The sequence below is a fragment of the Salvelinus namaycush genome, chromosome 9 (genome assembly GCF_016432855.1).
Source record: "Salvelinus namaycush isolate Seneca chromosome 9, SaNama_1.0, whole genome shotgun sequence".
NCBI classification, from domain to species: domain Eukaryota; kingdom Metazoa; phylum Chordata; class Actinopteri; order Salmoniformes; family Salmonidae; genus Salvelinus; species Salvelinus namaycush.
This window is the reverse complement of record NC_052315.1, coordinates 43,645,788-43,668,457: the sequence shown is the minus strand read 5'-3', so window position 1 is coordinate 43,668,457 and position 22,670 is coordinate 43,645,788. Positions and strand designations below refer to the sequence as shown.

General features: G+C 47.1%; 2 protein-coding genes across 3 annotated transcripts in view; one reads left to right on the top strand and one right to left on the bottom strand.

Moving 5' to 3' along the window:
- Positions 1-20,976, top strand: nup205 (nucleoporin 205). The gene is made up of 37 exons (XM_039001485.1): positions 1-39; positions 1,221-1,363; positions 2,421-2,592; positions 2,678-2,822; positions 2,960-3,119; positions 3,212-3,440; positions 3,572-3,912; positions 4,077-4,193; positions 4,420-4,557; positions 4,656-4,806; positions 4,992-5,194; positions 5,356-5,538; positions 5,699-5,749; positions 5,850-6,059; positions 6,313-6,550; positions 6,759-6,948; positions 7,194-7,396; positions 8,838-9,002; positions 9,250-9,489; positions 9,724-9,873; positions 10,024-10,095; positions 10,273-10,430; positions 10,529-10,609; positions 11,489-11,680; positions 12,100-12,406; positions 14,131-14,279; positions 14,392-14,583; positions 14,762-14,883; positions 16,613-16,878; positions 17,008-17,078; positions 17,234-17,362; positions 17,472-17,595; positions 18,018-18,184; positions 18,271-18,400; positions 19,150-19,278; positions 19,486-19,541; positions 19,843-20,976. The coding sequence occupies exons 1-37, from the start codon at positions 12-14 to the stop codon at positions 19,993-19,995; spliced, it is 5,955 nt and encodes a 1,984-aa protein (XP_038857413.1). The 5' UTR covers positions 1-11; the 3' UTR covers positions 19,996-20,976.
- The window catches only part of fgd4a (FYVE, RhoGEF and PH domain containing 4a), a 60,806-nt gene continuing 58,429 nt past the window's right edge, over positions 20,294-22,670 (bottom strand). For both annotated transcript variants that reach the window (XM_039001486.1, XM_039001487.1), the window contains one exon: positions 20,294-22,669. In XM_039001486.1, the coding sequence (XP_038857414.1) occupies positions 22,409-22,669 (261 nt within the window). In that variant the 3' untranslated portion in view covers positions 20,294-22,408. The remainder of the gene's footprint in view (position 22,670) is intronic.

The window sequence follows — 22,670 nt, the reverse complement described above, 5'->3', positions numbered from 1 at the left end:
TCTGTTTTAACATGGCGGCGCAGATGGCGGTAAATTCAGGTATGGGCTTTATTTTTGTTATTTCAGAAAATAGAGTGGTGAGAGGTTGTTTATGGTTATTTACCAACCAATCACAATACACGTTTGTAGACGAGGTATTTTAATTGTGTAAAACACGGTCTGATTACATAACGGGGAATCTGTCAAGTTCAGACAGTCAGGACAGGAGCGCTAGTAATTAGCTGACGGCTATGCCATGTTCATCTCGCTATAACGTTAATAACATGCGTGTGTATGTTTCATTTAAAATTCGTTGAAACAACCAAATGCATTGATATGAAGCAAACGTCCTACCAGTTCAATACAGAGCTTATTAGCTAGTTGCCTATTGCTAACTTCAATAGGTCGCTCACCAGGAAACTAATGTAAAGGCATCACGTGCTAATTTATCACGTTAGTTAGCTAACGTACTGTAGTTAACTAGGTAAACAAAATGTAGAATGCCTACACCCGTTAGCTAGATAACTTGCTCATAGTCTCAACAATGTGCGACTAAACTCTTGTTCACACTGCAGGCCCTAATGCTCAAATCCGTTTTGGAATACTGTCTGTCCAAACAGCAAAGTTACAAGGTTCCAAAACGGATTTTTGTGTTAAAACAGAGGTCATTTGCTGACATGGCTACTCTAGTTGGCATAGTAACGACGGGTGTGTGCGCGTTGGTGTAGGCTGATTGGTGGTGCACGTGTTTTCTACCACTCAGAAGTTATGTAGCAAGCTAAGGTGACAACAATGCCTGCCATGGACGTTTTTCAGTTGTTTGGAATGTTCAAAATCATAATGTAAGAACAATTTTTAAAGCCTCAAGGATAAGATCATCCAACTTTCAAAACGAGGCCCTTTTGGCTAGCCACATCTGTCAACTAGATAACTGTAACGATTAACAAGCTTGTTAGCTACCACATGTTCTTGTCAAACTGTCAACAGAGTAGCTAGCAAGCAACATCAACAAGATATGCCCCAAAAAGTTTAATGACCATTAATCAGATTTTGTATTTGACTTCAAACCACCTACTTCCATGTTCTTTTTGGTTGTTCAGACTGCAGGATAAAAAACACATTGATTTGAGTCACTTCAAACTGCCAATGTGAACAAGGCTTATGAAATGCTCTGAACGCGTTGTATAGGCTAGACACATAAGACACTGACTGATTTGACTTTACTTGTGTCCCCCTATTAGGAGCCAGTCTGTGGGGGCCGCTGAAGGAGCTATGGGACACAGTGGAGGGTGCAGTGTGGAGGAGGCAACCAGAGAGCGTCCACCTCCTAGACCTGCAACTCAAGAAACACAAGCCCAATTTCCTCTCACTCTACAAGAACCCGGTGAGATGCTGTCAGAAGCTAGGTTTCCATCCAATTGGCAAGATTTTCATGCAAATATTCAAAAATCTGCATAAAAAGAGGATGCACATTTCCCCAACAAAGATCTGTTTCCATCAAATCACTCTGCGGGTTCGGGAGAAAGCGGATGTTTTCAGGGATACAGTATTTTCAACCTAACTTTCATTTCCCCTGAAAAACGGATGTGGGGATTCTGCTCGGGCGTCTTTTTATGCTTGCTACGTTACGTTACCATCAAATTGACATGATGTGGATAAAAGGCTGTGCGTAATGACGTAGTGCACATAAAAATAACTTTGTGGTTAAATTCCCATGTACCGAATAAAATAAAAAGTTTAATTGGTTTCCATCGCATTTTCAACTCTACTGATGGTTTTGATACACTATATAATGCAAAATACGTTGTATTTGCCCACTGGTCTTGGCAAATGCGCTCTAGTCAACAGCTTGCAAATACAGTATGGGTATAGCCTACATGATGAGATTATTATGGACAAAAGAGCAAGATTATTTTTATTTGTCAAAAGGCAGCCATGCGTCATTGATCATGTCACCAGAATAAGACCCTCGATATTTGTTGGAAAGGAGCATAAAGCGTCTCACAGTGCACTTTCACCACCCTGTGAGGTTTTTAATAACTTATTTCATCTGTAGCCTAATAAACTGCATGCTTTCCCGAGTCGTAGTGGGAGGACCACACAACAAATCATCGCGTGATTAAGTTTACTTCTCTCATGATGGTTATTTATATCAATATTTTCTCATTGTTTCCACCGCCATTTTTTGCATAGTTAATTTTACTGAAACCAAGATCCCACCCTGTCTAGTGTATTTAATTTTGTTGACATTTGGAAAGTTTACCAACAAATTTGCTGTTTCCATCAGGCCTGTTGACATTTTTATCCGACATGTCCTTTACTCGCATAAAAGGTTGGATGGAAACCTGGTTAGAGACGCCAATGAGTTTTGCTGATCTGCAAGCCAAGCGGGGGTTGCTAAAGTTCATTTGCTTGATATTTTCTCTTTTTGTGTTCATTAGCCAAAGAGTGCAGAGCAGAGGGAGAAGGTGCGGAAAGCCAGCACAGAGGGCATTGCCATCCAGGGCCAGCAGGGGTCACGTCTCCTCCCCGAGCAGCTGCTTACAGAGGCCTTCATCTTGAGTGACCTCTTTGACATTGGAGAGCTGGCAGCCCTGGAGCTGCTGCTAGCAGGTAATATATACTGCAGTGAGCACCTTACCGATGGAGATTAACACTGGCCGGGTGTTTGTTTGTAAATATTACTTATTTTCTTCAGGTGAGAATCAGCAGCCCCACTTCCCAGGTCTGAGTCGAGGGCTGGTTGCAGTGCTGCTGTACTGGGATGGAAAGCTCTGCGTGGCCAACTCCCTACGCTCGCTCATCCAGTCCCGCCATGGCAAGACCTTCACCTTGGAATTAAGGTACGATCTATTTCCCTGTCTACTTCCTACTTCAATATTGTTCAGACCAGTTTTTTTTCTTCCTGCGCCTTGATGATTGAACAACAGATGACTGTTTTCCTCTGCTCTCTGACTTGGTTGTGTGTGTTCTGCCCCAGTGGGGAGCTGGTGGCCCTCACCACACGCTTCACAGATGAGCTGATGAGCCAGGGCCTGACGAGACGCCTACTGACGCTGGTGTCAGAAATCAATGTAACGCGGGAGTTTGAGCGCCTGCAGAAAGAGCGAGGCCTGGGCAACGAAAAACACAGGAAAGAGGTGAGGAAGCCCTTCTCAGAGGAATTGTATCATGTACAGAAGAGGTTTGTCTTTCTTCCCTCACACGTTCGCACATTGTCTTTCTCTGCCAGGTATCGGACCTCATCAAAGAGTGCCGACAGGCACTGGCAGATTGCCTGTTTGCATGGACCTGCCAATCACCTCTGGGTAAGGATGACACCCTGGCACTTATTGCCCACCTTGAGACGGTGACAGTGGAAGCTGATGGCTCATTGGACAGCGTGAATCTGGCTCTCGTCATGGCACTGCTGTACTGTCTGGACGTCAGCTTCCTGGAGCAAGGAACAGAAGACAGAGAAGGTTAGATTTGCCATGTATTCTGTTGCCATGTTACCTGAACATGCTGCAACACAGCAATGTAGACCCTGAAATTGTGTAGACTACTTCTATGTAAATACTACACAAAAATTGTTTGTGTGTGTGTAAACCAGACCTCCTCCAGGCCCTGCCCCTGCTGACAGAGAAGCAGTACGTGTCTGCAGTACACAGTCGTCTGGTTGATGGGAGGCCCTGGAAGCTGCCTGGGCTGCAGGCTGTGTGTCGGCTGGCCTGGGCCCTGGCCCTGCATGCCCTCTCCCAGCTGCCCCAGGGCTCAGCCCTGGCAGAGTTTACAGAGTCAGATGAGGCACTGGCTGACCAGGCCCTGCTAGGAGGTGTCTTCCTCTTCATGACAGAGGGCATGCTGGGATGTGAGGGCTTCACTCATGATGAATTCTACACCCGCCGCCTCCATTCCCTCATCACCGACTTCCTGGCACTCATGCCCATGAAGGTTAGAAATGACACCATTTTTGCTTTGTGGCTGTGCATTGGTGTGTTTGAGTATGATAGGAATTTGAATATTGTGTAGTCCTCCTTTTTTCAGGGTGAAGATATTTATTTCCTTTTACGCAGAAGTGTGTATGTGCAAGTTTCAAGGTGTGTGACGTCTTGCAGGTGAAGCAGCTGCGTAACCGTGCTGACGAGGACGCCAGACTGGTCCACATGTCTCTGCAGATAGGCAGTGAGCCTCCGTCCTCCCTGAGGAAAGACCTGGACCACCTCATGATCCTGGTCAGCCTTCATGACCTCACCCTACACACTCACTGTCACTAGTGGATTTACATGGGGCTTTCTTATTGCTATATGCTGTGAAAGTGACTAGTCGTTTGCTAGCAATTTACATTGCAACATGACGCACTGGAGGGAAGGGGGAAAAAGAACAGCGAACATGACCGTTGCTTTCACAGAGTAGCATTCGCTAAGCATTTTTGTCTGACTTCTTTCTGTGTGTTTGTAGATCGGAGAGTTCTATAGCAAGGACCCGTTTGGGCTGGAGCTGGCTCTGGAGTTCTGGTGCCACCCTGAGTCCCTCCAGCACACCTCCCTCCAGGGCTCCTACCTGGGCATGGCAATGCAGAGGCCCCCACACAAACAGGTAAGATCACTTTCCACATCCCCCTTCCACCCTAGATTAAAAAGTAACATTTATTCTCCAATGGGACCTTTTATAACAGCTTGTGTTCTGTGCCACAGGTGGTGCTGTCTAAGTTTGTGCGTCAGATGGGGGACCTGCTGCCTCCCACCCTGTACATCCCTTACCTGCGCATGCTGAAGGGCCTGGCCAACGGCCCCCAGTGTGCCCACTACTGCTTCAGCCTGCTAAAGACCAACGGGGCCCCACACGGTAACTAAACACTCACCTGCAAGGCCCTGTAGGAATCTGTAAAGATGTTCTCACTAATGGTGTTCCCCAGGGCTTGGCACTAGGTCCTTTCTTGTTCACTAGCTAAAGATAAATGCAGCCTTCATTCACAGATTTTCTTTTAAGGATATAACCAGATAATACATTGGACTGTGATGTTTGTTTAGGGGATAACATGCAGGTGACCGGCAGCCCTGTGTCCTGGGAGCACTTCTTCCACTCCCTCATGCTGTACCACGAGAACCTGCGCCGAGACCTGCCTAATGCGGATGCCACACACTACCGCCTCCCGCCAATAAGGGGCATCACACAGAGGGAGCTGGACGGCCTTACCTCTTTCCTGCAGCTGCTCTGCACCATCATTACCTGGGTATGAAGTGGTTTGCTGAAGACTGGTCTGAACAGACAATAAACACACAAAGCATGTTAAAACAAACATGGGGGTCACACAGTCACAAGCAGGGATTGAAATTAAGCTATCTTAAGTCTTTCATTTGCCAAGGTGATATCTCATTTGACACTGTTTTTCAGAGTGAGAATGCCCGCCTGGCCTTGTGTGAGCACCCCCAGTGGACCCCTGCTGTGGTGATGCTGGGGCTGCTGCAGTGCAGTGTGCAGCCTGTCCTCAAGGGAGAGCTCCTGCTCTGCCTGGCTGCCTTCGGCAAGTCTCCGGAGATAGCTGCCTCCCTCTGGCAGTCACTGGAATACACTCAGGTAAGTCCGGTGTATAGTGAGGAGGAATGATAATCTGTAAAAACACATGTCTCGTGCATAAGTATTGATAGTGCATCTGAGGTGTTGGTCTGGTATTGTCTGACCTGCCAGGCTCGCTTACAAAGTGCCAAACGCTCATGTTCTGCTCATTTCTATCCAGATTCTTCAGACAGTGCGGGCCCCTGGACAGAAACAAGCTGCTGGGATTGAGGTGAGATTTTGCCTGCATATGTTGTTTGTGTGTGGCACTGCCTACCTTGTTTGCTTGTACACATGTATCTGTTTGTAACCTTTCTCCTTGCCCCTCTCAGGTGGAGCTGAATGAGATTGAGTCGAGCTGTGAGGAGTATCCTCTGACCAGAGCCTTCTGTCAGCTCATCAGCACATTGGTCGAGAGCGCCCTGCCCGTCAACCTGGGGGCGGGGCTCCGTGCGCCAGGATTCCAGCCCTATCTGACCTTCCTGCGTGACGCTGTTTTCCTTCCCTTCCCCACCAGAGCCTATCGCCGTGCTGCTGAGAAGGTACGGGAATCTCTCCACAGTTGAGGTCCCTTGTTGGTGACATTAGATGGGAACTGCATAAGACCGGTTTCTTTTAGCTTTTAGCTTTTAGCTAGACCGGTTTCTTTTAGCTTGTAAATTCATTACAACCCATGTCAGTACTTGCTCTCAGATGGCATAGAAGTGTGTTTTGCTACTAATACTTACTTCAGTTTTGTCTCACTCTCCACCCCCTCTCTCCCATCTCCTCACCACCACATATGCCCTCTATCAGTGGGAGGTAGCGGATGCTGTTCTGGAGGTGTTCCACAAGCTGCTGCGGGACTACGAACCCCAGCCCTCAGACTTTGTCCAGGAAACAGTGGAGCTCCAGGGGGAGCAGGTGTCGGCCCACAAGCCCCCCGGCCACAGCCTCATGTTCCACCTGCTCAACGACTCGCCCACCCTCACCCTCTGCCTCAGCCTGCTGGAGGAGGGCGTGCGTCAGCTAGACACCTACGCCCTCTTCCCTGGTCAGTACACACACACCTGTTCTAGCTGTTTTTACACTGTTGACTTCCCTGTTAGCATTGTACAAGGAGGGGAACATTTGGGTTTAAGTTGAGAACTGATCATATTTTCTTAGGTCACATTGTGGGTAGCTCACATTTCCGGTATCTTGAGATTACATTTCTTTACATCCACTCATCACCATTGTTTCTGTGACTTTTCGACTTGCAGGTAAAAAGCAGCTGGAGTCCGCGGTGTTGCACTGCCTGTGTCTTCTGGACCTGGCCCTGCAGAAAGAGGTGGTGTTCATGGACCTGCTGAGGGAGAGCCAGGCCTCCCTCATTGTCTCCCCCCTGGAGCAGCTCCTGCAGGGCGTCAGCGCTCAGAGCCGCCGTGCTGACCACATCGTCAACATCGCCAGGTACTAGAACACTTATCTCACCAGGGACTACACATGAGGAGACTTTGTGCTAAATCTGGGACATATGCAGAAATGTTGACTTTGAAGTTGAAGTACATTGTCCCTGTCAAATGAAAACAATACAGTAGAATTCCCCCTCTAGCCCAGAAAGGCCCATAGCACAATTTTGAATCTCTGGCCTAAAGCTTGAAGTCAGGCCATATGCCTTCACTTCTTATTCCCGGGTTTGTGTTTGTCCCTGGCAGGTACCTGTACCACAGCAGTTCCAACCCGGAGGCGGCCTTCCAGAGTGCTAAGATCCTGCAGAGGATCGCCCGCTACCCCAACATCCAGAACCGACTAGTGGGAGACTTCACACACGACCAGACTGTGAGTGACAAGCTGATGGCTGGCTTTGTGGAGTGTCTGGACAACGAGGGGGCTGAGGAGGGACTAGAGAAAGGAGACGGTGAGTCACACTCTCCTTCTATCGACAATGTTTATCTCTGAGTGTGAAAGATGTCCAACCTGCCCATCAAAGATCGACTGCCCCTAAAAAGCAACTTCTCGTTTTAAAACAGCCTTTGTTGCATCCATATGAGTCCAAAACATTCATTCTAGTGTCAAAATTGACTACAATGTGTAAATAGGATAATTTTGGTCAAAGTCAGTCTTGTCCAAAACTTAGATTTGTGAGATGATTATAGGAACAAATTGTATGTCACGGAACGAAGGGTGCCGTAACAGTTTTCCTTGGGTTTATTTCAATCCTGCCCACAACTGGCAGCACCCAAGTAATCATCAATTCGGAGCGCAGCTGCACGTGACTCAATCGTAATGCCCATTGTCAATTTGGTTTGACATTCGATATCCCTATGGGGATAGTTAGGGACCATCAGTAAATTACACAATTTACATGGGACAATATTTTTAAAAGTCCATAGCTCCAAATTTCAATGACTTAACCTCAAACAAACTATAGAAATGATAGAAATTCATATACAAATATTGAAAGCATTTTATGTGACAATCAAAAGATGTGCAGCATGGAAATATTGTCCCATTTACATTTTGTCATTTATTGACTGGCCCCAGTGCCAATTTGCCACGGTTGCACAACAGCTAATTGGCGAAAGAAGTTGGCTAGCACTAGCTAGCATAGAGGACTTCAAAACTTGTAAACAGTCTAACCAGGTCACCTAGAAGGGTGAGTGAGTGTAAAGGCGTCCTTATGCTACCCATCCGGAACAGTTTGTATTATGATAACATTTTGTGACGTTTTGGTCTTCAGTAAGAGTTTTCGGCTGTTCGTGGACATTTTTTATTTTTTATCCTGAGGCAAGCTGAAGTTCGGTAGCCAAAGTCTGCGCCCCCTTTTTCGGTGATTGGTCAACAGTAGGGATACTTCAATGAAGCGTTTGTCATTCAACAAGAGATTAATCGTCTTCATGCTCAATTTTACATCTAAGTGAATAAATTAGCGACTAAGGTCACCTCGTCAAAATTACGTATTTATTGAGTTAGATTAATTCTGACTTTTTTGAAGAAGCGTATACTGGCTACGGCGTCTCAAGATGGACAAACCGTACTACTGCCGAAGGTCTTTTGAGGGAGTATGTGAGCACAATTGTTCGGTTCACCTAGCCGAGTTTAGCTAGGCGCCAACCAAACCGAAGAATGTGGAAGGCTTAACTGTGTACTGTTTTGGCAGAGGGAGTTTACAAACGTATGCCACGTGCGAACATGCACACGAGACCGACACATTAACAACCATCCCCAAGACAACTGTAATTTGGCTTCAGTCATGGCCGCTGCATTTAATGACCAAGCCCATTCAGTCACTTTGCTCAGCACATCCGTTCAGTCACTCCAATTCACCTCCTCTCTCTCTCTCTCTCTCTGCCCCCCAGACTCTGAGCCAGCGAAGAAGGAAGCGAGGATCCGCCACGAGACCCAGATCCACATCCTGAACCTGCTGATCACCTCCCTGGAACTGAAGACCCCCAACCTGGCTCTCTACCTGCTGGGCTACGAGGTCAAGAAGCCCATCTCCTCCACTAACCTGCAGGACGCAGGTCAGTCGCTGCTCTTTTCTTTACATCAGGGCTGTATTCATTAGGGCACACCGTAGAAAGAAAGTTTTGCAACGAAAAATGTAAAACTAGAGTTTGTTCAGGTAGTCCCTCACTGTTTCAGTTTATTTTCTTCTGTTTGGTACGACCCCAGCTTTCATGACTCCACCAACTTACCGTTGTAAAAAGTGCATGTTTATTAAGTTCTTAGCATCAACAGGCAAAGAAAAAAATCTTCTCTCTGTATCAGGTGTGCTGGGGTGCCCACGGAGCTGCCTGCATGCCATCCTTAGTCTGCTGCAGAGAGGCAGTGAGAGACGCTCGGGTCCCGTGCTCACCAGCCAGGCCCCACACCTGGCTGAGCTCTGTTACCAGGTGATCTACCAGCTGTGTGTGTGCTCGGACACCTCAGGCCCCACTATGCGCTACCTGAGGACCAGCCAGGACTTTCTGTTCACCCACCTGCAGCACCTGCCCTTCATCCTGCCAGGTGAGCTCCTCACTGGCATCTCAATACACTTCCTATCCTGGTCTCCTCTCCTTCATCTGCACTGAACCTGAAAAAACAGGATAGGTGGAAGTATTATGGCAGATGCCAACCAGGGTGTTTGTACACCTACAAAGACTCAGTCGTCCTTCTTAACTGAGCTGCCAGAGAGGAAGGAGACTCCTCTGGGTGTCACACTCTTCTCTCTAACCAGTGTCCCTCCCTGTACCCTCCCAGGTGATGAGATCTCCGCCCTGTCCCAGATGTCCTGGCTCATGAAGACAGCGGCCATCGAACTCCGAGTGACATCACTCAATCGCCAGCGCTCACACACCCAGCGCCTCCTCAACCTGCTGCTGGATGACCAGCCTCGCACTCAGCACGCAGGTAACCACTACCACACACATACACACACACACACACACACACTGTAGAACTTGCGTTCTTTGGGATGAGTTGTTGTTCATTGATGTAACTAGGATATGAGCAAAAGTGGAAAAGCAGAAGGTGTTACAGTTGATCTGTTTCTTTAATCAGCGGATGGGGAGACCGGCATGGAGGAGAGCAGATCTGTCAGTGGATTCCTGCACTTTGACACCGTCTCCAAAGGTTAGTTCTAGTTCTTCACACCAACATATCTAACTGAACCATATACAATCTGTCACTATAGGCCCTTTTGTATTGTAAGTTGCGGAAGTCAAGAACTGGTCTTGTTTAGCTAGTTGCGCCGTACCGTATCATTTTATGGCGTACTCATCCGCTGTCCATGTGTGACGACGTCATCAGTGCGTAGGAAGCTCCTCAGCGTGCTGGATGCCATTAACTTCAGCCAGGATGTGCCAGAGCTGCTGCAGCTGGACTTTTTTGAGCGCACTCAGATCGAGCAGGTCATCGCCAACTGCGAGCACGTCAACGAGCACGGACACACCGTCTGCAACGTCAAGGTGGGCCTGGCTTTCAGTTTTACATATGTAACACAACCTTGTTTTCAATGCATTTTTGTTACTATGTCATTTTTCTAATGATGTCGTATTCTCCACAGTTACTCCATCGAGTCTTGGTAGCGGAGGTCAACGCCCTTCAGGGGATGGCAGCCATTGGACAGAGGCCACTGTTGATGGAGGTGAGTGCTGGCAGTATGATTTAGAGCAGGGTTTTTTGAACTGAAGTCCGTGCTACTGCAGGGGGTCTGTTTTTTCTTTCTGAAAACGAATAATTTGAATATCACAAGCTGCAACAGAATATCATCGTGGATACTATTTTTGTCTCTGCGTCTAGTATGAAGGAAGTCTGAGGTAGTTTCACGATGCAATGCTAACTGGCGTTACGCAATCAATCAAATTGATTTATAAAGCCCATTTCTCATCAACAGATGTCACAAAGTGCTTATACAGAAACCCAGCCTAAAACCCCAAAGAGCAAGCAATGCAGATGTAGAAGCACAGTGGCTGGGGAGGTGGGAAGGAGGATGGGGGGGCTAACATTAAAGAGAGAAAAACAAAACGGTAGTCTATTGATTTTGATATGTTTGAGCAGAGGAACACAGGATTAGCCATGGCAAAATGCATAGGCTTTCAGGAAATTAGCTTTAAAAATGCTACATTTTCTCTCGGTTCAATGGAAAAATGTATAGCATTGCAGAAAATTGGTTTAACAGCAACATTTTCTCTGTCGTTAAGATGCCTTCCTTGCTAATATACGATGTTAGTTTACGCTTCCAATAATTGGTGGGGTGGTCAAAATAATGAAACAAATCTATTCATTTGAAAGATTGACTACTAGTAAAACGTGATATTACATTTTTGCTAACATATGGTGGCAGTCACTGGACAAGAAAAGTTTAAAAACCCTTATTCAGAGTATAGTAGTATGGTCTTTTCCTTGCAAAATGATGCTCAGGAGTTTGTTCAGGAGCGTGAAGCGTTACAGAACAATCAGAAAGAAACATTCTGACTGTTTCATCTAACTGAATAAACCCTTGATGTGTGCGCTCACTCCCCAGGAGGTGAACTCCATCCTGCAGCAGGTGGTGGAGAGGAATCGTGTGCGTCGGAGCCTGAGTGCCAAGCGCCATGCGCTGCAGTCATGGAGAGGTCTGGTGGAGACCCTGCTCACTGCCTGCCCTGCAGACCTCATCCCTGCAGACGACAGACAGATCATAATCAGAGACCTGCTGCTGGACCTGCATGACAAGGTATGTGTGTGTGGACGTGTTTAACTATACTTGTGGGGACCAGAAGTCCCTTTGTGGGGACCCAAAGACCTAACCTTAACACTAGCTCCTAACAGTAAACCTAATTCTAACCCTAAACCCTCTAGAAACAGCATTTGACCTTGTGGGAACTAACAAAATGTCCCCAGTTGGTCAAAATTTTGTTAGTTCCCACAAGGTCAAATGCTGTTTCTAGAGGGTTTAGGGTTAGAATTAGGTTTACTGTTAGGAGCTAGTGTTAAGGTTAGGTCTTTGGGTTAGGTTTATGGTTAGGGAAGATACGATTTTGAATGGGACTGTATTGTGTCCCCACAAGGTTAGTTATACAAGACTGTGTGTGGGAGAGATTGTGTGTGTATGGCAACTCTGTAAAGTGGTCTAAGTTCTCCTTCCTCTACCAGGTGTTGTCAGAAGACTCCGCAGGAGAGCTGATGCCCATAGTAGCCGGGGCTGTGTTCACCCTCACCGCCCACCTCAGCCAATCGGTGCTGTCGGAGCAGCAGCAGGGGGCGGGGCTGGAGGGAGGCTCGTCGTCGGGCTTCGCCTCCATCGCTAACTCTGCTCTGCACCTGATCCTGAGGAAGCTGCTTGACTTCATCCTCTGTACGGGTGGTGGATTCCAGCGTCTGCGTGCACACCTGTATGGCTCTCTGCTCTACTATCTGCAGATCGCCCAGAAACCTGAGGAGCCAGATACACTGCAGCAAGGTACTGTTGAGCTACAGTATTGCTGGGCAGACACAAAAAACTTGGAGAATTATCAACTTTAGGACGCTATGTAGTAGTGTGTATTTTCTCTGGTCATTGTTTGCAAACCTTCGTTTAGTTAATTAATTTGATTAATAAGCACACACAAAACTGTAAAAAGACTTGCATGTAGATGAGTAAAATCATTGACTATCAAACACGGTAAAGTCTAGGAATTTACATTGTGGTTGTCTTGTGACAGGTAGCCTAGTGGTTAGAGCGTTACCGAAAGGTCGCTGGCTCAAATCCCTGACCCAACAAAGTGAAAAACCTGTCTGCCCTTAAGCAAGGCACTTAACCCTAATTGCTCCTGTAAGTCTCTTGATTAGAGCGTCTGCTAAATGACTAAAATGTGACAAGATGGCTCGGCAACACGGTTGTACACCGCATGGCATCGAAGAGATGTATAGCAAAATCAAATAATAAATACCTCTAATTTATTATTGCAGTTATATCGGAGGGGACATATGATCATACAGTATGTCAGGCAGTTTCTAAAGTAGCAAGCCAGTCTCCTTTTCACCTCATTTAACACTGGATTTACTTAACAAAAGGCACATCTCAATAGGTGGTCCAGGTAAATCATGAATCACATAGCACAAGTGGGCCTTCCCTCTTTTTTGTTTTCTATTGTTCCTCAAGCACCTGGGGAGGCCAATGACATCACGAATTCCTTCTTTTTAAAGCTGCCTAGAGAGGATGTGGTTTTTATTGGCAGAGGCAGCTCATTCCACACAGAGGCTCCTGTATATAAGAAAGTACCTTTCCCAGCATTACTCCGGAACCTGTATAAGCACACATCAGCAACACCTGATCTGGTGCTGTGGTTGTGTGCATCTCTAACATGGGGAAAGTATTCAGTCAGATATCTGGGTGCAGAACCATAAATAATCCTGTAAACCAGACCCAGTGTAATCTGGGGACTCCCTAGCCTCAACAGGCAGCCTGTTGAGTTCCTGAAAGCAGCACCTGCCTATGTGAGTACGCGGACTCGCCTTCAATACTACCCTGATCAGCTTATTCTGGGCTATCTGGAGCTTCCCCTTCAGAAGCTTAGATAAACCCCCAACACATACAACTACTAGCGTAGTCAAAATGACATTGAATGAGGGCAGTGGCTAGCATTCTCATGGAGTCCTTATCAAGCAGCTTTCTAGCCAAAAACTTGGTGTGAGCATTAACCTACACTAGCACTTTAGTGGCCATGTTCACCCCCCCCCCCCCCCCCCCCCAAGCTTCCATCAAGGATGCATCCCAGGTAGCAAACAGAGGTTTTGGCAGTCAGCACCTCTCCCCCTAACACTTTTGATTTCAGAGGACCTACACAATTTAGGTCTGGACCCAAAGAGAATTGCCTAATTTCTTCCCCTAAGTGCAGAGAAGATCTGCAAGCCATGTACTAATGTCAGTAAGCTCCAAAAGTGTAGCGTCATCCGCATAAAGGAAAAGACGTCAAGAACAAGCATCTTTCATGTAGTTTATGTACAGTAAAAACAGTAGTTGCCCCATCACGCTCCCCTGTGGAACGCCACATCTTAATGGTTTTGCCTGACACAGTGAACCATTTACCTCCGACACTTACAAAAGCAAGAAGATTGACCTGTGTGGTCAATGCGGGAAGAGATTTCAGACTCCAAACAAACTAAAGATGCTTATCTTTGTCGTCTTTCCCTCCCTCTCTCTAGCGGGGAAGTCTATGTGGGAGCGTCTGACTGCTCCTGAGGATGGTTTCTCCAAGCTGCAGAGGGAGAACCTGGCCATCATCGAGAGCTACGGCACAGCCCTCATGGAGGTGGTGTGCAGGGACGCCTGCGACGGCCATGAGATCGGCAGGGTATGAAATCAGAGACACACAAACATTAACAATCAATCCAATATGCAATACTGTATCTTGAACTCCAGCCTGCCTGTCTGACTTCCTCTCCCTCTGTTTCTCTCTTTGTCAGATGCTTGCCCTGGCCGTGCTGGACCGGATCCTGTCCATAGACCGTCAGAGCCAGTGGTTGCTGTACGTGTGTAACAGTGGTTACCTGCGTGTGTTGGTAGAGAGCCTGAGGCAAGACGATACAGCCCTGCAGACCCTGCTCAGCCCCCAGCCCCCGCTGCTCAAACCTCTCTACATCTACGAGAGCAAGATGGTGAGAAAGGGAAGGGAGTGCACAAACACTAACCTTAAAGGTTACAGCACTCACTGCTCTAAAACTTTTCCATCTACGTGTGAGATATAAAGGGTTTATATTCGTACACGCCCCCACCCTCAAAAGGGAGTGTACACGCACACTAAATATAACCCACTGTTCTTTGTTTGTCTGTTAGGCCCTGTTGACGCGAGTGGCTAAGACAGGCCAGGGGGCCGTGGAGCTGCTGCGCTGTGGTCTGGTGGCTCAGCTGGTGGAGTGTCAGGTGTTTGACATGGTGCCTGACAGTGACTCTCACAGGTAAGGAGGGGATGAAGAGGTAGAGTGAGATGGATGGAGAGAGTGAGTTACAGATTGTTCTTTGTGGTCATTCCCAAAGTAATTATTTTCCTTAGCCATCACATAGTGCATTCTGAAAGTATTCAGACACCTTTACCCTTTCCATGTTTTGTTACGTTACAGCCTTATTCTAAAAATGTATAATTGTTTTTTTCCCTTCAATTTACACACAATACCCCATAATGACAAAGCAAAAACTGGATTTTAGAAATTGTTGCAAATTTATAAAAAAAATAAGCTATTACATTTACATACGTATTCAGACCCTTTACTCAGTACCTTGTTGAAGCAGCGATTAAAGCCTAGAGTCTTCTTTGGTATGACGCTGCAATCTTGGCACACCTGTATTTGGGGAGATTCTTCTCTGCAGATCCTCTCAAGCTCTGTCAGGTTGGATGGGGAGTGTCGCTGCACAGCTATTTTCCTGTCTCTCCAGAGATCTTCGATTGGGTTCAAATCCGAGCTCTGGCTGGGCCATTCAAGGACATCGAGACTTGTCCTGAAACCACTCCTGTGTTGTCTTGGCTGTGTGCTTAGGGTCGTTGTCTTGTTGGAAGGTGAACCTTCGCTCCAGTCTGAGGTCCTGAGCTCTCTGGAGCAGGTTTTCATCACAAGTCGCTCTGTACTTTGCTTTGTTCATCTTTGTCTCGATCCTGACTAGTCTCCTAGTCCCTGCTGCTGATAAACATCCCTACAGCATGATGCTGCCACCACCATGCTTCCCCGTAGGGATGGTGCCAGGTTTCCTCCAGACGCGACGCTTGGCATTCAGGCCAAAGAGTTGATTCTTGGTTTCATCAGACCAGAGAATCTTGTTTCTCATGGTCTGAGAGTCCTTTAGGTGCCTTTTGGCAAACTCCAAGTGGGCTGTCATGTGCCTTTTACTGAGGAGTGGCTTCCCCCTGGCCACTCCACCATAAAGGCCTGATTGGTGGAGTGCTGCAGAGATGGTTGTCCTTCTGGAAGGTTCTCTCATCTCCACAGAGGAGCTCTGTCAGTGACCATCGGGTTCTTGGTCACCTCCCTGACCTAGGCCCTTCTCCCCCGATTGCTCAGTTTGGCCGGGCGGCCAGCTCTAGGAAGCGTCTTGGTGGTTTCAAACTTCCATTTAAGAACTGTGTTCTTGGGGACCTTCAATGCTGAAGACATTTTTTGCTACCGTTCCCCAGATCTGTACCTTGACACAATCCTGTCTTGGAGCTCTATGGACAATTCCTTCGACCTCATGGCTTGGTTTTTGCTATGACATGCACTGTCAACTGTGGGACCTTATATAGACAGGTGTGTGCTTTTCAAAATCATGTCCAATCAATTGAATTTACCACACGTGGACTCCAATCAAGTTGTAGAATCATCTCAAGGATAATCAATGGAAAGAGGATGCACCTGAGCTCAACTTTGAATCTCATAGCAAATACTTATGCAAATAAGATATTTCTGTTTTTTTTATTTTTAATACATTTGCAAACATTTCTTAAAAAAAAAATGTTTTTGCTTTGTCATTATTGGGTATTGTGTGTAGATTTTAGTTTTTATTTGTTATTTTTATCAAGTCTAATGTAACAAAGTGGAAAAAGGGAAGAGGTCTGAATACATTCCAAATGCTCTGTATGTATCCTTATTGATTTAACTGAATCATGTGGTAGAAATCCGAGTTGTAATATTTGACCCGTTCCCTGTGTGTCTCTAGGGTGTTTGGTCAGAGGGACCCTTCAGGGTTCATCCCCAGCCCTCTGGACCGCTACAGACAGATCCTGCTGCCTGCTCTCAGGTTGTTCCAGGTCATCCTCACGTCCACCACCACACACCACCAGCAGGGGGCAGCACAGGTCCTCCAGTGGCTGATCGTCCATGCCGACACCATCCAAGGGCTGCTGCGCTGTCAGGAGCTCAGTATGGGAGCGCTGCAGGAACTCTCTCTGCTCACAGGCATCATCAGCAAGACTGCCCTGCCAGGTACACACACAGCCACACCAGGGACAGTCTCAACACCTAGCTGGGGCACACCTGGGTTCGGGACTAATGTGATATTATGGTGCCGGTTTTGCCAATGTCAGTTTTGTGATTGTGTGTGTGTGTGTGTAGGAGCTCTTGAGGGACAGGACGTGAACAGTGCAGCTCTGCCGGAGTTCCAGGGTCACATTAGCAGATTTCAGGTAGATACTGGCACGATACTAACACCCTACCTCACTCTCCTGTGTCTCTTTTCAAGACCTTCAGTCACAGCGTCAGTAGCTGGACATTAAGTCCTGATAGGTTACTCAATCCTATCCGGTATTTTGTGATGTGTAACAACATGCCTCTCCCCTAGCGTCAGTGTCTGTCTCTGCTGGGCCGTCTGGCCGGAAGCGAGAGGGAGCGACTCCTGAAGCAGGCAGAGATTGCAGCCCCCGGGGACCCTGCCGAGCGGCGGGAGGAGATGGAGGTGGCCATGCAACAGGTACGATAGAGGAATGGTAAAAAGAAAAGCAATGTAGCCCGTTTCTGTTTGTGCCGTCTTTCCAACTCCTATTGGAACAATGCCAGTGTTTTTGCCGTGTTGTCCCCAGGTGTGTGCTAACATCATGGAGTACTGCCAGACCCTGCTGCTGCAGAGCTCAGCCCAGGCCCAGTTCAGCATCTGTCTCTTCAGCCCCTCGGTCAACGAACCAGCCAGCCGAGACGGCCGCACAGGTTAGACTCTCTTCCGCTACGTGTCATAATAATTTGGTGGCTGGTTATATTTGTCCTATTTCATTGGAAATTAGTTTTTTTGCTTATCCCAACTCCCCCCTGAGACACCTACAGCCGGAGTATGTGTGTGGGATAGAAATCCTAACCTGCTTCACACCTATCTATTCCTGGAGAGCTACACTCCTGTAGGTTTTCGTTCCAACCCCAGTTGTAACTAACCTGATTCAGTTTATTAACCAGCCAATTATACAAATCAGGCGCACTAGATTAGGGTTGGAGTGAAAACCTACAGGATGGTAGCGCTCCAGGAACAGGGTTGGAGAGCCTTGACCTATACATTGCGCGTGCACGCACACACACCTATGTTCCTCTCAATCTCCCCTGTCTGTGAATGACTAAAATCCTCTCCTGCCCTGCCTCAGACCTGGCCCTGCCATCAGCCCTGTACTCTCGTGTGCCCAGCCTGGGTCTGGTTCTCTTCCTGCTGAAGAACAGCGCTGCGGACTTCTTCCGCTTCCACCAGAGCCATAGACAAGCCCTGGGCAAGCTGCAGAGCCTGGAGCAGCTGCCCCCAGAAGAGCTCAAGGAGGTGAAACAGACACACACACACACGACCTCTTGACAAGGTGATGTAAAGTGCCTCAGCCCTAACCCGCCTCTCTGTCCTGTGTGTAGCTGTGTGCGGCCCTGGTGTCTGGTACTGGAGGAGTAGAGAAGATCTCCTCTGTCCAGAGGAGCCTTTTGGCCAAGAGACGCCTGGTCCAGCTCATCAACAACAGAGCAAAACTGCTGGCCCTCTGCTCCTGTATCCTACTATATTAAATTGAACCAGACCAGATTAAACCAGATTTTAGCCAGATTAAATTACATTTAGCTACCCCCAGACCAGACTGCTGTGCAGGAGTCGGGTAAAGGGACTGAGCTAAAGGTTTATGGTTAATCTGAGGGTGGTTTTTGATTTAGGGACCGGGGTGTCGAACAAGCCCCCTCAATCTGGCCGTCAAAATGTACAAAAAAAATTGTCTATCCATCGCTTTTGGAATGTGATGCTCTCTGACTGTCTAGCTTGTGAAGAGACTAAAAATGTATGTCCATTATCACTTCTACCATTTCCATTTGGTTTTAGGCATTACAATTTAGATAATTTTCCCACAAAAAGATCTAAATTAATGAATCTTTTTTTGTTTTACTCAAACCACCAGCGGGTGAAAAACCAAATGGAAACTGTAGAAGTGATAATGGACATACATTTTTAGTCTCTTCACAAGCTAGACAGTCAGAGAGCATCACATTCCAAAAGCGATGGATAGGCAATTTTCTTTGTACATTTTGACGGCGAGGAAATATAATGCATTTTAAGTGTGGCCCTCCCGACCTCTGAAGACCGGATGTGACCCGTGGTAGAAAAATGTTTGACACCCGTTAAAGGATAATGTTGAGTATGATTGCTGGAATTCCCTGAGCTGTAGCTGCTTCGTGTAAATGGAACATTTCTTTGAAAATGCCGTCATAAGTGGTGAGCATGAGAAATGCCTTGACCTGACCACACCTCAGACGTGATTGAGACCTGCCTGTTTGTGATGTGGCGCCACCTGGAGTACTACCTGTTGTACTGCACCCCCACTGACCCCAAAGACTCCCTAATGCCTGGCGCCAGCGCCTACAGATCACGCCTGACTGACGGTGAAGCTCTACACTGGCTCAATTAACTCTCTGGGGTGGATTGAGATCGGTCCCCTAGGGATAGCAGACATTTTTAGATGAGTTTTTTTGAGCTCCCAAAATCAGGAACTTTCTTTCATCTATATCATGACAAATGATGGGTAGCCTTTTTCCTGGTTGTGTTTATCACATCCCTTCTTACTGGTGTGCTTCTCCTGTGTTCCCCAGACTCGTTTGGACGTGCCCTGGGCCTGTCCCGAGTCAGCCAGCAAGACCTGGAACAGGTGAGTTACTTTATCTGGACTATGCTAACAGTGGGGGAGAAATATGTTTGTAAATCATCTATATGTATGCCCCTTGACCGCAACGTTTCCTCCAACTAAGTGTCATAATGGGTGGAGAGTGACAGGGCACCGAGTACCTAGAACAATGGGTGATTGAGTGCACTGATTTAGGAAAAAAATATGTACAGGTGACGATGCATGTATAGGAATTAGTGGGTGTGTTTCCAGCTTCAGAGTGGCAGACACTTTTGCGAGTTAGTTCCCAGTAAGACTGACGCCTCTCCTCTGTCGTTGTCTCCAGCTGCAGAGTGACATGGGGGCAGGCTTCGGAGAGGCTCTGCAGAGGAAGCTGCTGGAGGTGGAGGGGCTGTACAGCCAGGTCCGCTCCCGATACACCTTCATCCAGGCCCTGGTACGCAGGATCCGAGGCCTGCTCCGCCAGCCCAAGACCTGAGACACTCAACGGCCCATACATACATACAACAGACCTTTACACAAACACACTCATGAAATGTTAAAAAAATGAAAGATTTTTTGGGCTTGATCATCGCTTTTGGTGTTATGGATTTTTTTTTTTTCTATTGTGAAATTAAAATACTTTTCTAAAATGTAATGATTTACCAATTAATTATTGGTTTGTTTCCTCTTTTGTAACGGGACTCATGATCAGGGAAAGAGAACCAAAACTGTTAAGGTCAACAAGTCATAGTGAAAGTAGGATCATATTCACAAAGCAACCAGTGACACACTTCCATAATACTTTAATCTTGCTTTATTTTCTTACAAGGTACACTTTATATAAGATGGTAAAGTGCGTAGATTCTCAAACCTTGGAGGGGGGATCGGGAGAGTGAACAAACACTGGTTTTACACTCAGATCTTAAGACGGGATTGTTGTGCTCTTCTGCGAGAATGGATATTGGAGAGGTGCATTGTACAGGGGATAGGAACAGTAGAACATGTATGAACACAGGTTATAGGCACATTAGCCTATTCCATTCAACAATTTATTCTGCAGTCATAGGATAGATTAGTCACACTCAACTACGGTATTAATTGAGGGACAATACTTTAGTGAATCTGTTAGTTGACATGGCTTGGCTGAATGGGACAGAACACATGGCAATTTGAGGGTTAACTTTTTTTGTGCTACTTTCCTTAAAATCACCATGCGCATATTCTATGAATTACTTTTTAAATACATATATTTAAAAAAAAAAGTACATTTCTTTCCCCACCTGCTCATTGTGTTTACCTCTGATTGTGCTGCTTTGTGGGTTGATGTCCCCATGTAAGACAAGATCTGGGTCCTTAGTAGTCTACAGTCATCCCTGTTGGTCAGCTACAAAGAACCCCACTGTATGTGTATTATACATGTCTACAACAGGGCTGTGGGGCTAGGTCATTAAAGCTGTACAACCATTCACTCTCATCATCCTCAATGCTGCCCTATGGCAGCGTGTGTCTGTCCTCATACTATAGGCCTACAGGATTAGAGTAGAAAGGCTCTAATGACTGACATGCAGTAGTAAAATGTGACACTTTTCTACACATTACTCTGACCAGGATGTGGTTGGTTTAGAGGTCACTGACTTGGGAGAAGGTTCTGGATTCCAAGGTGAGGAAGGTTGATCCAGCTTGGGACAAGTGCAGCAGAGTACCCATAATGCATTGCCTGGCTGGAAAGGCTATCCCTCAGCATGTTTGGATTGAAGCCTGTTCGTGCTGGATGGGTGAGTACTTCTGCATCCTTTCCATTAGTTTATGGGGTTACAGCAATTGAAAAGTGTAGAGTGATCCTCTCGATTGCTATTCTGACTAATAGGTCTTTCTGGGACCTTGACCCAGGTACTAGAGGAACTCTCTGTTACATGGCTCCTGGCTACTGTGATGTGAAACTACCTGATTGGAGAAGTGAGGACTGAACTTTCCCAGTGATACTATCCTAGGACAGGACCCTTTAGTTTGAACCACTGTTCAGATGTCAGAAGTACGTTAGGTTTTTCGATCAAAAACACTGCTCAAACTTTGATGTACACATTTTACAGGGTCAACATCTCTGTTATCAAAACCTATTGAGAGCATTGGTTCTTTGTACATAAAAATGAAAATGTTCCTGTCATGGAAAATGGAGTAACACTATATACAGGTGCACAGGGCTAATTCATAGACAGTGTAGTTCTAACCAGTCCCTCTTGATTCACATCGGCAGACCCACGTCTATGAAGCTGGAGGTGGTCTGTTGAGCCTGCAGGCATCCCTAGTGAGGGCTGAGCAGGGATGGTAGAGAAAGCGAGACACCCCACTACCTCATTTTATCTGATCGGAGCTGGGCCACTCTGGTCTACTTATTGCCCCCGCTTCGTGGAGGTGGTGACACAGGGCGAGACATCTCACTGACTCATTTATTCTGGTCATGGTTGGGAGGGGACAATAAGTAGACAACAGCCAGCTGTTCCCTCTGACGTGAGCATGCCAGACAGGAACCTTTAAACGGCTTGAGTAAACTATCTTATTTACTATTTTGGGTTAAGGACCTTGGGGTACTCAGGGTGCAAGATACCCCAGGCAGGTTGCCCTGAACAGGGGGAAGTAGAGACCGTTCTGAGGTCCATTCCCCCCTGCGCCGCTCTAGTGATGATTGGACTGGATTGTGTTCTTCCCATTCCAGCACAGCTCTGGTGGTGGAGCCAAGCCGAGTCCTCGCTTAAGATTTGTAGAATCCACTCTGGGGAGGAGAGGCAGCTTATCCAGCACTGAGTTTGCACATTGGTCTTGTGTGTGTCCATGAAGGTAGCGTGTGTGTGTTTGCATACATGCACATACGTCTCTGGTGGCCCTCAGCTGTTAAATGCCACACCACACAGTTAGGTGCTGTCTGAGCTTGTCTCTTGGGCATCCGTGGCGTTGGCAGTGGCATCGTTGGGCATCTGGGACTCTGGCACCTCCCCAGTCACAGCCACCCGGATCACCTTGAGCCAGCGCTGTTTCAGCTCTTCGCTCTCGGCCACGAAGCTGTGAACAGACTTGGACTGGGACAGACGGAAGCTGGCTGGAGGGTCGGCAGGCCGGGGGCTGTCCTCCACAGAGTAGCCCAGCAGAGGGATAGAGGACTGGGCCTTCACATCC

Bases quoted from the DNA above. Each gene is read 5' to 3' on its own strand.
- nup205 (XM_039001485.1), top strand. From the start codon at position 12: ATGGCGGCGCAGATGGCGGTAAATTCAG. The intron at 14,280-14,391 runs GTATGAAATCAG...TCTCTTTGTCAG, and splicing joins ACGGCCATGAGATCGGCAGG to ATGCTTGCCCTGGCCGTGCT. The intron at 19,542-19,842 runs GTGAGTTACTTT...CGTTGTCTCCAG, and splicing joins GCCAGCAAGACCTGGAACAG to CTGCAGAGTGACATGGGGGC.